At 42.9% G+C, this 18,264-nt stretch overlaps 1 protein-coding gene across 1 annotated transcript in view; it reads right to left on the bottom strand.

Moving 5' to 3' along the window:
* hs1bp3 (HCLS1 binding protein 3) overlaps nt 1-18,264 on the bottom strand; it is a 119,459-nt gene that overhangs the window by 77,614 nt on the left and 23,581 nt on the right. The window contains exons 3-4 of the mRNA XM_068023367.1: nt 7,376-7,583; nt 2,046-2,247 (exon numbers count right to left, since the gene is read on the bottom strand). Coding sequence (XP_067879468.1) covers nt 2,046-2,247; nt 7,376-7,583 — 410 coding nt within the window. The remainder of the gene's footprint in view (nt 1-2,045; nt 2,248-7,375; nt 7,584-18,264) is intronic.

Genomic DNA, 18,264 nt, shown 5'->3' with positions numbered 1-18,264 from the left:
ACGAATTCCCCTTTTAAAAAAATGTTCAAACTTTAATCATTCTGATGTTATATGCAATGTAGTTGGGGGGGGGGAAAAAAAATGATTCTGTAATCCCAAAAGCAACATTTTCTAAATTTCCAATTTTCTTTTGCTAACACTGCTGTGAAGCATCTTGGAACATTTTACCATGTTCAAAAAGGTGCTATATAAATGCAAGTTGTTGTTATTGTCGTCTTCTGAAATTATTGAAAGTGTGCGTCATTTTCACTATAGCATTGGAATGATTGGGAAAAGAACATAATCCATTGCATGATTAGGGTTGTTTCAACAGTGCAAATGTCCCATTGAAGGATAAAAGAGGGACAACGTGCATCACCTGTTTCTAAAAAAGGTGTGTATATCTGTTTTAATTAACTCTCAAAAGATCTTGGGCTGCATTTTCATTATGGATGCAGGAAACAGGAGCCTGGTCCGGTTTTGGGACTGAAACCTGCCTCCTCTGGAAAGCTGATTGAGATTGCAATTTTCAAATGCTCTTAATTGGTATGGACAAATTTCCTGTCCTCTTGGAGCCAGTGGGATTGAAAATGGCAGTGGATCAGATCAAGTGTGGGGCTCACGGAGACTCCCATGGCAGACATCACTGAGGCTGCTGGTTGTCCCGAGGGAGAGATCTGCCTTCCACAGTACCAGGGGAAGCAAGATGTCACAGGGGAGCTGGAGGCCTTGCACTGGGGACAGGGCAGACCCTGGCTTTATCGACGCCCAGCTGGACTTAATGCTGCAGGCTATGAGGGAGAGGAGGGAGGTCATCTAGTCATGCAGCAGGGGCACCTCTCTGTTTAGTGTTATTCCTCCTCTGCCCCCTCTTACCTCCTGCTCCTCCCCCGATGAGCTGTCACCTTCCAGGACCTCACGGTCTTCAAGGTCCACACCTCTTTGGAGGGCCATGTTATGGAGAGTGCAGCAGATCACCATAATGATCGAGACTCTTACAGGAGGGTATTGGAGGGTGCCACCCAACCGATCCAGGCACCAGAATCACATTTTCAGAAACCCAATGGCCTGCTCAATGGTTGGCCTGCTGAGCGGATGTAATTGATTTTTAACTCGGTGCTTCTGTAGAGGTGTTAGTAGGTCAGGGGTCTTCAAGAGATTTCCCTTGTCGTCCCCTGCTGTGCTCCTCTGGTCTCCTGCTGTCCAGGAGGTTGCATCTGCCACAGCTCATCCTGGCTGCTCTGTCCAGTGTCAGAGTAGCCTCTTCCCATCTGAACGCCCTCAGCTGGGCTTTGTACATTCACCAGGCCTTCCCCTGCCAACCCCAACTGCCCCTGTAATGCTGGCAGGCTCATATCCCTCTCCAGTTTCCTGCCACTCTCCACTGTGACAGCAATATCCATACAGAGACACATCTGAAGCAGCTGAGCTTTATTTGCTGCCTCTGAATTAATTTAACCATCCCTTCCCATAGCCCCTATGGCCCTCCACACTGCTCATGTCTTCACACCCTGTTGTGCATTTTCCCCATTCCGAGCCTTTAAAATTGCTCCCTGATACGGACGAGCCTCTTCTTAATGACCTCTTTAATGAGCTCAACGGGCAATTGAATAGAAGTGTGCACCCGACCCATTCCCTCACTGCCTGTGTCCCTTTAAAAACAGCATCTCATTCCAGAGGCAGCGGGTCCCAATGCCGATCTCAGAGAATACCATCTTCGAATCGTGCTGGTCTCTGTACCCACACTCGGCAAGCTTTGAAAATCCAGCCCCTTGAGTTTGGTGTTGCTGCATATGTATAGATTTTAATTTATATTAGATTGGAGTATAGTTCAAGGACCACAAAGTTCTATACACATTGATTAGGGCAAAGAGAGAAGTAAAATTATCCAGTTGAAGAAAAAGAGTAAACATCCCTTATTCCACAATTGTGCTGCAAAGACAGCTGAAAAAAAAACTTACCAAGATTCATTTTACTTTTGAGACAGTCATCCATGTAATATTTCAAATTTCAACATAGCAAAACACAATGGATTTAGTCATTTCTCATTAACAAAATAACCTTACCTCATAATACCCAATGGATCAGAAGTTTCTTCAGACTTTTCTACTGTAGGGACGACTGTTTTTGATGATCTCAACATTCCCGCGCCTTTAGAAGTATCTTGGTTGAAGAAATCTCCAGACTCTCCTTCATCTTCTTGCAAATCCTCATCTGAAGCATTTCTAACTTTGAATTTCAAATTGCCGAGGTCTTTGGTTTTTGCTCCTGTTGAGAAAGTTAAATAATTTTTCACAATTGACAAGTTGATAAACTAAATATAAAATTCCAGCAACAGAAGAGAAATAGTCTGATTTTATTTCTGGCATACACAGGACAGAGCGGCTTGCAGAATAGGCAGACAAGTAGCAGATGGAATTGAATAGAGAAGTGTGAGTGGTTGTATTTTGGCAGATTGGATAGGGTGAGGCAATATAGATTTAATGGCACAGTTCTAAACAGTGTTCAGGAAGAGTGGGGCCTGGGGGTGCATGTACATCGATCTTTGAATTTGACAGGATATGTTGAGAGAGTGGGGAGCAAAGCATATGGGATCTTGGGCTTCATAAATAGAGACATTGCGTATGAAAGCAGGGAAGTTACGCTGAACCTTTATAAAGCTCTGGTTAGGGCCCAACTAGAATATTGCTTCCAGTTCTAGTCACCACACTTTAGGAAGGGTGTGAGGGTCCTTGAGAGGGTGCAGAGGAGATTTATCAGCATGGTTCCCTGGATGGGGGATTTTGTTACAAGATTAGGTTGGAAAAGCTGGGTTGTTCTCCCTGGAGCAAAGGAAATTGTGGGGAGATTTGAAAGAGGTGTACAAGATTATGACAGGCTTAGATAAGTCAGACAAGGAAAAACTGTTCCCATTAACTGATAGTATAAGGACGAGGGGACACAGATTTAAAGGTTTGAACAAGAGATGCAGGGGGAGTGTGAGGATTTTTTTAAAATATATGTAGCAGGTTGTAATGACCTAGAACTCTCTGCCCACGAGGGTGGTGGAAGCAGAGACAATGATTTCAAAAGGAAATTGGATAAGCACTTAAAAGGAAATAAACTTGCAGGACTACAGGGATTGAGGAAAGAGTGGCAATGACTGGACTGCTCCACTGAGGGCCAACATGGACTCACAGGGCTGAATGGCCTCCTTCTATGCCATAAATGATTGGATGTAGTGAAGACTTCTAGCTGCACTTGGCTATGTACAACACTGTCATCTACCTAACAATGTGGAAAACGGCCCAGGTATGTCCTGTCCACAAAAAGCAGGAGAAATCCAATCCAGCCAATTACCACCCCATCAGTCTACTATCACTCATCAGCAAAGTGATGGAAGGTGTTGCCAGTGCTATCAAGTGGCACTTAACAACAAGTTGCTCACAAATGCTCAGGTTGAGTTCCACAAGGCTACTTGGTTCCTGACATCATTACAGCCTTGGTCCAAACATGGACTAAAGTGCTGAACTCCAGAAGCAAGGAGAGAGAGAGAGTGACTGCCCTTGACATCAAAGCAGCACTTGACCGAGTATGGCATGAAGGAGCCCTAGTAAAACTGAAGTCAATGGGAATCAAGGGCAAAACTCTCTGCTGGTTCAAGTCATACCTAACACAAAAGGAAGACGGCTGTGGCTGTTGGAGGCCAATCATCTCAACCATAAGACACTGCTGCAGGAGTTCCTCAGGTCAGTGTCCTAGCCCCAATCATCTTCTGCTGCTTCATCAATACCTTCCCTCCAACTTAAGATCAGGCGTGGGGAGGTTTGCTGATGATTGCATGATGTTCAGTACCATTCGCAACTCCTCAGATACTGAAGCAGTCTGTGTCTATATGCAGCAAGACCTGGACAACATTCAGGCTTGGGCTAATAAGCGTCAAGTAATATTCGCACCACACAAGTGCCGGGCAAGGACGATCTCCAACGAGAGAATCTAACCATCTCCCTTTGACATTCAATGGCATTACCATCACTGAATCTCCCACTAACAACATTCTAAGGGGTTATCATTGACTAGAAACTGAACTGCAGCAGCCACATAAATACCGTGGCTACAACAACAGGTCAGAGGCTGGGAATCCTGTGGCGAGTAACTCACCTCAACTCCCCAAAGCCTGTCCAAGGCACAAGTCAGGAGTGTGATGGAATACTCTCCACTTGCCTGGATGGGTGCAGCTCCAACACCACTCAGGAAGCTTGACACCATCCCGGACAAAGCAGCTTGCTTGATTGGCACCCCATCCACCAACTTCAACATTCACTCCCTCCACCACCGAAGCACATTGGCAATAGTATGTACCATCCATAAGATGCACTGCAGCAACTCACCATGCCTCCTTCAACAGCACCTTCCAAACCAGCGACTCTTCCACCTAGAAGGACAAGGGCAGTAGACATGTGGGAACACCACCATCTGCAAGTTCCCCTCCAAGTTTCACACCATCCTTACTTGGAAATATAATCGCTGTTCCTTCACTGTTGCAGGAGCAAAATCCAGGAACTCCCTCCCCAACAGCACTGTGGGAGTGCCCACACCAGATGCAATGACTGCAGCGGTTCAAAAAGGCAGCTCACCGCCACCCATCACCTTCTCAAGGGCGATTAACGATGGGCAGCAAATGCAACAAATTTGCAGGTGGTGGTATTCCCATGTGTTTGCTGTCCTCATTTTTATAGGTCGCAGATTTGGAAGGTACTGTGGAAGGAGGCGGCGTGGTTATTTTGCTGCAGTGCATCTTGTATATGGTACACACTGCTGCCACTGTGCATCAGTAGTGGAAGAATTTAATGCCAATCAAGTAGGCTCTTTTGTGACGGATGGTGTCAAGCTTCCTGAGTGTTGTCGGAGCTGCACGTATCCAGGCAAGTGGAGAATATTCCATCACACTCCTGACTGTACCTTGTAGATGGTGGACAGGCTTTGGGGAGTTAGGAGATGGGCTACTTGCTGCAGAATCCCCAGCTTCTGACCTGCTCTTGTAGCTACAGTATTTATGTGACTGTTCCAGTTCAGTTACAGGTCAATGGTAACCGTTTACGATGATAAATGGAGGATTCAGTGATGGTAATGCCATTGAATGTCAAGGGGAGATGGTTAGATTCTCTGTTGTTTGAGATGGTCATTGCCTGGCAATTGTGTGGCACAAATCTTACTTGCCATTTATTAGCCCAAGCCTGAATGTTGTCCAGGTGTTGCTGCATATGGATACAGACTGCTTCAGTATCTGAGGAGTTGCAAATGGTACTGAGCATCATACAGTGAACATCCCCACTTCTGACATTATGATGGTGGGAGGTCATTGATGAAGCAGCTGAAGATGTTTGGACCAGAACACCACCCTGAGGAACTCCTGCAACAATGTCCTGGCGCTGAGATGGTTGGCCTCCAACAACCACAACCATCTTCCTTTGTGCTAGGTATGACTCCAACCAGGAGAGTTTTCCTCTCGATTCCCATTGACTCCAGCTTTGCTAGGGCTCTGACATACCACACTCGGTCAAATGCTGCCTTGATGTCAAGAGCAGTCACTCTCACCTCACCTCTTGAATTCAGTTCTTTTGTCCATGTTTGGACCAAGGCTGTAATGACGTCAGGAGCTGAGTGGCCCTGGTGGAACCCAACTGAGCATCAAATGACCAGGTTATTACTGTGCAAGTGCTGCTTCACAGCATTGTCGACAACACCTTCCAACACTTTGCTGATGATCAAGAGGAGACTGATGGAGTGGTAATTGGCCGGATTGGGGATTTGTACCGCTTTTTGTGTACAGGACATACCTAGGCAATTTTCCACATTGTCGGGTAAATGCCAGTGTTGTAGCTGCACTGGAAAGCTTGGCTAGGGACACGGCTAATTCTGCAGCACGTCTTCAGTACTACAATCGGGATGTTGTCAGGATGTTGTCCAGAAATGGCTGAAGGCACTGGACATCACGTGGAGTGAATCAGATTGGATAAAGACTGGTGTCTGAGATGCTGGGGACCTCGGGAGGAGGTCAAGATGGATTGTCCATTCGGCACTTCTGGCTGAAGATGGTTGCGAATGCTTCAGCCTTTTCTTTTGCTGGGTTCCCCCATCATTGAGGGCGGGGATATTTCTGGAGCTTCCTCCTCCTGTTATTTGTTTAACTATCCACCACCATTCACGACTGGATATGGCAGGACTGCAGAGCTCTCAAAACTCCCAAATTTGAATTATCTTCATCCCCAGCCCGAGGCACAGTTTGCCAATTTATCTTTCTGTTGATTCACAGATCTGGTCTCAGCCTAGCTACCAAAACACATCAATGAAATCTCCTTTTGGATTGTCCAAATTTGCCCGCATTACTTACACCATGTGACCAGACAGTTAAAACCAATTCACATCACTTAATCCCCAAAAATATTGAAGGAAATGAACGATTTTGTTGAGAATATAAAGCCAGATGTATAAATTGTCTTCATGATGACGACTGAAAATGAACTATATATTACATTGAGAATTTGACCCTTGTAAAATAATGAATTTCTCTGTAAATATTCATCTCTTGCTGGCTAATCCACAACATTTGCATAATTGCCAAAGAAACCAACCTCTGCTTGGCTGTCCCAGGTATTAGAATGGCATATTAAAAATCTTGTTTACAAGATCTTGAAGTTAACGTTGCACATAAAATATTTACACACCAAAATTTTTATGTCCCCCATTGTCATTGTATGCTTTTTAAAAGGAGTTCCCATCAAAAGCATATATATTCATCAACCCTTCTACCTCTCTGCTCCTCCCTGCCCCTGAACAAAAAAGAAATCAAACTTACATACAATGTATTTCAAGTGACAGACAGTCTTGAAGTTCTAACCACAGACAATAATCTAACAACTGTCTATTTAACTGATGCTCTGGTGTACCTTTGGCATCATTCCAGAATATTCTTCAAGTTCTTACAGTGCCTCAGACAACTGTAATGCCTGTGGTCTATCTTCTCAAATTATGTGAGAAGGGAGACTGGAAATATGAAGAGTTTTCCAGGAGAAATACATACATGAGCTTCAAGTGCTCATTTGTTCCCTCCCCTCCCCCACACAAGCTACTTGGGGCAAACACAAAATCAGTTAGTAAGGTACAGTAAGGAGACTCTGGCATTGAGAGCAGCTAGAAAAAGTCTTTCTGCAACAAGCCCCAAACCAGGCTTTTCCAGTATCTCCAGTTGGATGTTCTTAAAGCTCAGCTATATGGCCAGAACAGTAAAGTACAAGTCAGGGGAAACTGCTAAATCTCTTATAAAAATAGTGCTCATTCTCTTCCCTGCCCCACCAACATTGCTAGATTTCTACAAAATACCTAGTAAGTTTCTACCAAAGTCCGGAATAATTACCTAAAAAGTCCATCAACTCAGGACTTGATGCTAGGATTGCGTCCTTGGCAATAAATCTGAAGATTTCATCAAAAACCACTCTTCTTTCTTTTATATCAGTCTCCCCTACAAACAAAACTTTTCTCGGCATGGAGGGCAGATTTGCCTTTGGATATTGGGTGCTCAGCTTTTGACACAAATCTTCAATCTCACTGTACTTCTTGGATACCTGAAAAAAAGAAAACGTTGTAACTTATTTTAGGGCTTTACTTACCGAGCATCAACATGTTATACCAGTGAGCAATTAACTGACACATAACTTAATTCTTTTATGTATACAGCACATTTCATATAGACAGATGTTATTGTATATAGAATTGAAAGTAAGTACAAAGAATTGGGCTAACACCAGATTTCTGATTTTCCCCACATATCTACATGTTAAATGTAGAAAGGGGAACTGGTTCTTGGCGAGGGGATAGACAAGTTAGCAGAACAACCAAACCGCTGCTGATATTTCTACAGTTTCATGCCAGAATGAGAGAAGTTGCCTCATCTGCACGACTATCCAAATCACTCTAGATTCCTTAGAAAATACTTCATCCGGAACCAGTTGGAGTGCAGAAATATGCACAGGATTTTTAAAAATGTATTATTTTATGAAATGCTAGCTAACCAAATATCATCTGTACAGAACGATTATGCTTTCTAGACTACAAAAATAATCATGCTAACGTGGAGGCCTGCTCGTTGGATTTAAAAAAAATTCAGAGGGACAAAAATTTTTTTTTGCATTGTGGCTGTAAAGTTAGTGAAGTGGAAAAATACATCTATCACTTGATTAACAAAAATGCTGTAAAAATAACTACTTTAAATCTCACGGATTATGCAGATTAACTGTACTTTTACAGACTGATCGCAGATCCAAGCCAATCAGAGATTGTAATTAGGGAGAAGGTGCAAGAATAAAATGAATATAAAATCAAAGGAGTGGGAAATAAAAACAGAAAATGCTCAGCAGGTCTGGCAGCATCTGTGGAGAGAGAAACAGGGTTAATGTTTCAGGTCTGTGACCTTTTCATCAGAATTGGGAAAAATTAGAAAAATGTAACAGGTGTTGGGCAAGTGAAAGGGGAAAGGTGGGAAGAAGAACAAAAGGGAAGGTCTGTGATAGGGTGGAGGGCAGAAGAGATTAAATGACAAAAGCGGTTTCATGGTGCAAGGTCAAAAGGAGTGGTCATGGGTAAGTAAAAAAACAAAAGATGTGTCTAAAGAAGGAGTGAATGGCAGAATCCTGAATAGCTGCCATCTGAAAGCTAAGGAAAGGAGAAAAGAAAAGAGAAAATAGAACCCAAATCAGTAAAAGATAAATAAAACAAAACTGGGAAATTAAATGTTTTTAAACTCCAGATTAGACAAGATAAAAGTGTCTGCGAATTTTAAGCCCTGAACCTATCTGGAAAAACATGAAAACAACCCAATGGCAAGTCATTGCAGTAGATTGTCAACTCGCTCCCCAATCATATCTGACTCCCGGTTTAGAGACCTTTCAATCGCCATTGACTTCAATACACCAGCTTCATGTCGGGTATCAAACTGCAAGTTGAAAAGAGAAACAGCAGAAGACCTTTCAACCCCCCAAGCCTATTCTGCTATTCAATTAGATTGTGGCCGATCTGTACCTCAACTCCATTTACCCGCCATTGACCCATGCTCGAGATCCTTACCCGATTTTTAAAAAGCCATCAATCTCATTCTTGGCAATTTCAATTGACTCAGCATCCACACACTGTTGTGGGAACAGAATTCTATTTACCTTGAATCATAGAATGATCACAGCACAGAAGGAAGGCGGCCATTCGGCCCATCATGCCTATGCTGGTTCTATAATAGTAACTCAGTTAGTTCACGCCCTGCCTTTTCCCCCCCCCACAGTACTGCAATTTTTTTTCCTCTTCAGATAATTATCCAATTCACTTGTGAAAGCCTTGATTGACTCTGCTACCACTGCACTCTCAGGCAGTGCATTCCAGATCCTAACCACTCACTTCCTCACGTCACCTTTGGTTCTTTTGCCAATCACCTTACATCAGTGTCCATTGGTTCTCGACCCTACCACCAATGGAAACAGTTTCTCCCCATCTGCTCTGACAGACCCTTCATAATTTTTAACACCTCTATCAATCTCCACTCAACATTCTCTTCTCTAAAGAGAACAATCTGAGCTTTGCCGATCTATCATCCTAACTGAAAACTCTCATCCCTGGCACCATTCTCGTAAATCTTTTCTGCACCCTCTCCAATGCCTTCACATCCTTCTTAAAGTGTGGTGCCCAGAACTGGACACAATAATCCAGTTGAGGCCAAACCACTGTTTTATACAGGTTCACCTAAGCTTTTAAATTTTAGATCATAATCTCTGCCCCCACTTTTCTTTTTTTTTTGCTGGTTTGCTCCCCCCACACCCCCAGCCTTGTTTTCTTTTGTGTTAGAACGGCTACTATTTGGCCAGTTACACCTCATCCAGATACATCTTTTGTTTCTTCACTTGGCTTTGTACCATGAAACCTTTTGTCATTTAATCTTTCCTGTCCTCCAACTGATCACAGATCTTCCCTTTTGTTTTTCTTCACCCCCCCCCCCCCCTTTCATTTACTTAAAACTTATTACATTTCTAACTTTTCCCAGTTTTGATGAAAAGTCACAACCTGAAATGTTAACTCTTTCTCTCTCCACAGATGCTGCCAGACCTGCTGAGTATTTCCAGCATTGTCTGTTTTTGTTTCACTATAAGTTCTTTGCTTTTGTACTCTATCCCTCTTTTTATAAAGCCCATGATCCTGCAGCCCTTATTAACCACTTTATCAACCTGCCCTGCCACCTTTAGAATTGTATCTTTTATTTTATAATGCCTTTCCTCATTCACACCAAAGTGAATTACTTCACACTTCTTTGCATTACATTTCATCTGCCACACGCCCGCCCATTCCACCAGCCTATCTATGTCCTCTTGAAGTCTATCACTATCCTCCTCACAGTTCACAATACTTCCAAGTTTTGTGTCATCTGCAAATTTTGAAATTGTGCCCTACACACCCAGATCTAGGTCATTAATATTGATCAAGAAAAGCAGGGATCCAATTACCGACCACTGAGGAGCCCCACTATATACCTTCCTCTAGTCCGAAAAGCAACTCTTCATCACTACTCTGTTTCCTCTCACTCAGCCAATTTTGTTTCCAATTTATGTCCCTTTTATTCCATGGGCTTTAATTTTGCCAACAAGCCTGCTTATGTGGCACTTTACCAAATGCCTTTTGGAAGTTAATGAACACCAAATCAATTGCATTACCCTCATCAACCCTCTGTCACCTCAGGAAAAAAACTCAATCAAATTAGTGAAACACAAATTGCCCTCAACAAACCCATGCTGGCATACTTTAATTAACCCACATCTGTCTAAGTGACTGTTAATTAATCAACAAACAGAAGATTGCTTTCCCACAACAGAGGCTAAACTGACTGACTTGTAGTTGCTGGATTTATCCTTACACCCATTTCTGAACAAGGATTATAACATTTGCAATTCTCTAGAACTCTGGCACCATCCATGTATTTAAACAAGGATTGAAAGATTATGGCAATGTCTGCAATTTCCTCCCTTGTCTCAGCATCCTCAGATACATCTAATCCAATCCTGGGGACTTATCAACTAAGTACAGCCAGCCTAATATCTCCTCTTTAGCAATTTTTAGCCCACCCAGTGTGTCAACTACCTTCTCTTTCACTATGATTTTGGCAGCATCTTCTTCCTTGGTAAACACAGATGCAAAACAGTCATTGAGTACCTCAGCCATGTCCTCTACTTCCATACATAAATCCCTTTTTTTGGCCATAATTGGCCCCGTGCCTCCTTTTACTGTTTATATCCCTGCAGAAGACTTCTGTATTCCCTTTAATGGTGCCTGCCAGTCTCCTCTTGTACTCTCTTATGCTCATGCTTCTCTTTTCTCACTTCACCTCTGAACTTTTTGTATTCAGTCTGTTTCTCACTTGTATTATCAATATAACATCTGTCATGCGCACCCTTTTTCTACTTCATTTGACTCTCTTTTTCATCATCCAGGGAGCTCTGGCTTTGTTTTCCCTATCTTCCCTCCCATTGTGGGAATATTTCTCGACTGCCCCCAAACACTCTCCTCTTTAAAGACAGCCCATTGTTCGGTTAAGTTTTGCCTGCCAATCTTTGATTCCAATTTACCTGGACCAGAACTGTTCTCACCACAGTGATATTGGCCCTCTACCAATTAATTACTTTTACTCTGGATTGCTTTGTCCTTTTCCACAACTAACCTAAATGTTGATACTATGATCACTGTCCCCTAAATGTTCCTCTACTGACACTTGATCCACTTGTCCCACCTTATTCCCTAGAACCAGATCCAGCAATGCTTCCTTCCTCACTGGACTGGAAGGATACTGATGTAGGAAGGATACTGATGTCGAAAACTTTCCTGAACACATCTAGAAACTCTTGCCCCTCTCGGCCCTTTACACTATTACTATCCCAATCTATACAGGACAATTAAAGTCCATTATAAACTACTCTATAGTTTTTGCGCCTCTCTAACTTCCTTGCAAATTTGTTCCTCTATCTATCCCACTAGTTGAAGGCCTATAGAATACGCCTAGCAATGTAATGATACTTCTACTGTTTCTTAGCTCTAAGTACATAGATTCTGTCCTTGGCCCCTCTCTCTCCAGCACTGTAATGATCTCCTTAAATCGATATCGCTACTCTTCCTCCTCCTCCTTTCCTAAACACCTTATATCCAGGAATATTTAGTACCCAGTCCTGTCCTTTTGATTGATAACATTCCTGTGAAGTGCTCTGGAACACTTTACTATGTTAAAAGGTTTTGTATAAATAAAAGTTGTTGTTGGTAGATCAGGAGAGCTCTGCCCCATGGGCCAGAATTTTAAGTCTCCCAGGAGTGGACTGGAGGCCTGTGGGGGTGGGGGGAGGGGGGGTTGGGAGAGGTGTAAAATCGAGTCTGGGGGAGGGGTGGGGGGTGCCATTCCCACCGCCTACCCACCCTTGCTGCCATTTTACAAGCAGTGAGGGAGGTTGACAAGGGACCACCCACCCCAGGCCAATTGAGGCCTTTAAGTGGCCAATTAATTGCCACTCAAGGGCTTACTCCTGCCCGCGCTCGTATTTTACCAGCGGCGGCCCAGCACCTCATCAGCTGAGGAAGCCACCCGATAATACTAGGCAGCCTCCTTGTGGAGTTGGTTGGGGGGGGGGGGGCGGGGGGGATACCCTACTCTGTGGGGCACAGGGTGCTCAGAGGGCCCCCCAGCAGCACCTCCCCCTGCCCTCCTGATCGACCCTCACCCCCCTCGCCAGGGGCCCAGCCAATTGTCTCTGGTGAGGCCGGAAACCCAACTTACCTTTCTCAGGCCAGGGTCCCTCTTGCTCCTCATGCTGGGTGCAGTCCCAGCAGTGGCTGCCGCTCCTGGTGGTGCTGCTGGGACTGAAGAGCTGCCAGCCTGTTGAAAGGCAGGCAGCTCTTGGCGGGACTTCCTGCCTCAGAGGGGCGGAAGTCCTGCCCGAGGCCAAATAAGGGCCTGAGCCACGTAAAAGTACAGCATGGCTTCCAGGCCTGGAGACGGGGTCGCTCCCGACTTTTAAGCTGGTGGGCGCGGCCTCCACCACCACATAAAATTATGGCCCAGGTCTCCGTTACCGCCACAACTTCATACTCCCACATCGCTACCTGTGCCTGCAGCTCATTAACCTGATTTACCATACTCAGTGCATTCACTTACATGCACTATAAACCTAATTTAGATCTTATTGTAATCCCTCTTACTTTGGCCCACCTAATATCTTACTATTTCTTACTCTAGTGCTATCTGTCTCTATAGACAAACAATATCCCTACAGGAAGATGGAGGAAATTTAAGAACCAATCACCCTGTTGCTCACACTTCCTGGCAGCTGACTTCACAGCAGTTAGTAATACTTTTATCTGTGCTTGATGAACAGAACACCGACACAAGAATGGGGAATAGGAGAGGCAGAAATTATGATACCAGCGTGATACTCTGAATCAGCTACTGATAAATCGAGCAAAACTAAAGCCAGCATTTAATAATTGCTATTGTTCAATTTAAGTGCAGTTAAAGTAAACTGCATTCATACGCAGATATTTTGCCAATATAGTTTAGTTGCATCATATAATTTTAAACAGTCCAGGAGCTAAATGCATTTCCACAAGAAATCAAGTACATGATATAAAAGGAACAAAAAAGATAAATAAATTAGTTTAATTTATAATGACTAAAAACCCCACAAAAAAAAAAAATCTGATATTTTCTCCAGGTATCTGTTGTAAAACTCATTAGCTGTTTGTCAACTGATTTAAGGGGGCAAGAACGATCTTAACAGTTTACAAAAGAAAAACATATTAAAAATATGCATCTACAAAAGAACCAAGTACATTTGTTTTGCTCGGAATACTTGGTTGCTTACTGCAAATCATGGCTGTGATTAGTGAACTGAGTCAAGAACTAGGAGAGATGGAGAAAGATGTCTCCCTTCCACAACAATTCATTTCTCAAAGTCTGAATCATTGATTAACTAATATTCAGACAGACAGTCTCATACTATAACCTAATCTTTAGCAAACTGGAATGGGATTAAGTACACAATGGTCAAGTAGAGTCCATTAATCAAGTAAAACGATAAAATCTCAAATCAAAATGACCCTGATGTATCTTTTAATATTCAAACCCGACTGCACTGCCAAATTTCATCTCCTGAAAGAACACATTTTTTGGCGAAAACATTTTTTGTGCTAATCCAAGGTTAGAATGAATTTTTAAAAAAATATCAGGAACTACCATCCTGCACACATTATATTGCTCTTGGATTCTTCAATGCTGTAATAGTTTATTTTTTATTTTTTTAAGCATTTTACTTCCATGGGATCCAATAGGAAGATGAGCTTAAGAGCAACAAAGGAAAATGGTGCCGTCAATTTAACATGTTTAGATAATCACTGTACATTCCATTTCAAAATGCACTGAAAAATTCCCTCAGCCGGGCTCAGAGATTATTATAAAACTTGCGTAGTTGGCTGCAATGCCAGAAAATGCTCAGCAGTCCTGGCAGCATCTGTGGAGAGAGAAACAGAGTTAATGCTCCATGCCGATGACCCTTCATCGGAACTGGGAAAAGTGAGAGATGGAATAGCATTTAACTAAATGAAAAAGGGAAGGGTGGGAAAAAGAACAAAAGGGAAGGTGTGTGATAGGGTGGAAGGCAGAAGAGATTACATTTTTCCAATTTAAATCTATCCAAATCTTCATTTTGTTCGTTAAAAAATAGTTTTCTTATTAAAACAGTCAAATTATATCCATCACTGAGAGAATAATTTCCTCCCAAAAAAATGTTGATGGTGGAAGGCCAAAGGAAATGGTAATGATGAAAGAAATTAAAGATCTGTCTAGAGGAGATGTGAATGGCAAGTTAATGAAAAGCTGCCATCCAAAAGCAAAACAAGAGAAAACGAAGGGGAAAAAAAAAAAAACAGCAAGAAAAAACAAAACGAGGTAAGAGGTTATGATCTGAAATTGTTAAACTCAATGCTTAGTTTGGAAGGTTGTAAAGTGTCTAAACAAAAGAGGAGGTGTGTTCCTCAAACATTATTGAAAAAATGTAGGAGGTTGAGGACAGAAAAGTCAGAGTGGGAGAACAGTGGAGAATTAAAATAACAGGTGACCAGAAGTTCAGGGTCATACTTGTGGACTGAACAGGAGGTGTTCTGTGAAGTGGTCACCCAAACTTTTGTTTCTTTACTTGTCCCATTACCACTCCTTTTGGCCTTGCATTATCAATCCTTTTGTCATTTAATCTCTCCCATCTTCCACCCTATCACAGGCCTTCCCTTTTGTTCTTTTTCCCACCCTCCCCCTTTTCACTTGCTTAAAACCTACATCATCTCTAAACTTTTCCCAGTGCTGATGAAAGGTCATTGACCTGAAATATTGGCCCCCATCTTTCAGACCCAATTGATGCGAACACTGAGATATTCACTGCTGTTGAGGGCTGCAATGGCATCGCAACCTCCGGCGAAGACACCTGTGCTAAAAACTGGAAGTTGCGGCGTGCCTCTAATATGCTCCAGAGGAGCGCATGCTGATGGCCCTGCTGGACCAGGCACTGACCTGTAAGGTGGGCTGATTGCCCAGAAGTTACAGTAATTTACACAGAGCTTTTTTTTTTTTAAAAAGGGCTGATTCTAGCAGGCGCAGAGCCTGCTCAGGGGTGCATCCATTAGAAAGGCACCAGCAGCATGAATCTGAGATTTCTGCAGCTTCGTTCATTTTAAAAGATCCTGCCCCAGTGCCTCTTGTAAGGAGCAATGCAGAATGTAACTTTTCCCCAAACAGTTTTAAAAAGTACATTTTGTAGAAAGAGACAAACTCAGTGGGCACAGATATGGAGCTGACTGCAGTAGTGTTGGGGTACATTTTAATAGCTAGTTATAACTTCTAGTTAAGTTCAGTATTGACACAACAGTTTCATTCCGACTTCATTTAAGAGACAAATTCTATTTGCTATCAAGCGACCAGCATGCCCTGTATTGATTAAAATGTGGGAACTGTGTATTGCAAGGACACTGTAGACAAATAGAAATTACTGATACTATGGTAAAGAAATGGGTATGGGAAATAAATATGGCATTAAGTCAAGTGAAGGTTATTTGCATTTTTTACTGCGAAGTTGCAATATATCGTGCTGTCCTTTTCAAATCTTATAGAAAAATTAAATATACTTTGAAACAAGAGTCAGTTTTCAGTGGGTGAGTTCTTTGTCAGTTAAAGATGCTCCTACTGCAGCAAGAAAGGCCTGGGGCATTTTAACTCCCAGGTCTCATTTAAATGCTCCTGGATGACATCCCCCACATTCTGGCAAGCGCACAAGATCTCGGCAGGTGAAGCCTATAATTTCAGGGATCTGGAGGAGCACGCCTGTTTTTCCTGGCCATGCAAGGCAAATTTAAAAAAAAAACAAAAACGTACTTTTTCAGTTCTATTGGAATCCTGATCCTACCTCTGCACGGAGTATGCCTAGCAGGAAACTCACTGCCTTTTTCCACCTTGGCCTCCAAGTAAAAGTGGGAATGTCGACATAGACATGTTAAAAAAGGAACCTGTTGGCTTTGGACAACTGTCCTCGCTGCCTGGTCAGGACAGCAGGATAAAATACAAACCTATCAGCTCCCAACAGGGCCAGGATGGGTAAGTAATTTGAGTGATTTTAACTACTCAGTAATGCTTATACTGACTTATCACTATCCAGTGACGAGCTGTCCAGGTGTAAAGTGCGTTTGAATGGTTTACATTGATTTGCATTTTCCAACATAGAGCTTTATAAAGCTCTAACTCTTCCATACTGGTGGGCTAAAATCATAGGCAGAAAAACCATGATAATAGTTCTTGAGGGAGGGTGATGGAAATGGAAAGGATCACTTCAAGAAGGCAATGTGCATATGTTTTAGTTACGCTCTTGCCCTGTTAACGAGCCCTCATTTGGATATATGTTGCACCACTGATACCCACCAAGGTTGGTGCTAAAAGGGGCGGAAAATTAGGAAAAGGCAGCAATAAGCTGGGTGGCCTTAGTGCTTTTCAGAATTTTCAGCTTTGTGTAAAAGAACAACATATTCATTCAAATGCTCTAATGATCATTTTAATGGCAATGGCGATGTCAACTAAAGAACTGTAATGAGCGGTTAATGCTAATTTTTCCTATTTTCTATACATTCTACATCAATGCCCATTTCTCCCAAATGGAGTTGGGATGCCGCTCCCCTTCAATTTATATACTTATTTCATTCATTTCTAAACTTCTTAGGTTCTTTACGTTAAATGAAAGGTTACGTAAACTTTTAAAAGCAATTAGAAGTGTTTAAAAAAGTTAAGAGTTTAAAAACCACTTATTATAAAGCACCTACCTGAACACAAACACTGCTGGACCTCAAGGGCTGTGACTTTTTCCAATAACATCAAGGGGGCGTGGCTTTGACAATACGCCTCAGCACGGACTTCACCATTGGACACATGCTGCAGCGGGGAGAGCAAGCTCCCACTGCAGCGTACGACCAAGATAGTGTTGTATTTCTTCACAGAGTCAGCGAACGCCACAGCTTCGCAGCTAACAGAAAGATCTGGGCCAATAACTCTGCCTCTCTCTCCATAGATGCTGATAGACCTACTGAGCATTTCCAGCATTTCCTATTTTTATTGTAGGTGACACAACAGTTGATTACTAACAGAGCAATTTGAGCCTCCTGTGAAGCAGCCATTTTGGTAGAAGCAAGCATAGCAGATAGATTTAAATGTAGAACTTTGACCTATTTATTTGAAAATGTTGCTCCCTTATAAAAAGGTTCCTGGAGCACCTATTCAGGCATTTTTGCTCTAAGCTCCATGCAGTACCAAAGGTCAAGTTTCAGCTTTGAGCCTCTGTCCCAGCTCCAAACTTCCCATTTTCTTCTATGACCATATCAATCCAGCCAGCCTGCTCCATTGTCTGACATTTCTCAGTATTTCTTCTCCATTTGAGCTTTTATTTTCTGCCATCACCCTGTGCACACACCCTCACTCCTCCAAAACCGTGCTGCATCTGCCAATCATCCATCAACACTGCCTAAAGCTGCAATTTTGACGTGCCTGTTCGTTTGAAGCTGTTTGGGGCCCCAAGGCCAGGGACCCTGCCCAAGTTGAGCTCAGAGCCCAGGGAATAAGGATTACAGATCAGGGTGCAAAGGGCAGTAAACCATACTTTGCTCGCCTCCTTTCCTGCCATCCTATCTCCACCCCCAGTTCCACATAGG

Source organism: Heterodontus francisci, chromosome 3 (genome assembly GCF_036365525.1).
Source record: "Heterodontus francisci isolate sHetFra1 chromosome 3, sHetFra1.hap1, whole genome shotgun sequence".
Lineage (NCBI taxonomy): Eukaryota > Metazoa > Chordata > Chondrichthyes > Heterodontiformes > Heterodontidae > Heterodontus > Heterodontus francisci.
The sequence above is the reverse complement of the archived record's forward strand: the minus strand, read 5'-3'. Positions and strand labels throughout refer to the sequence as shown.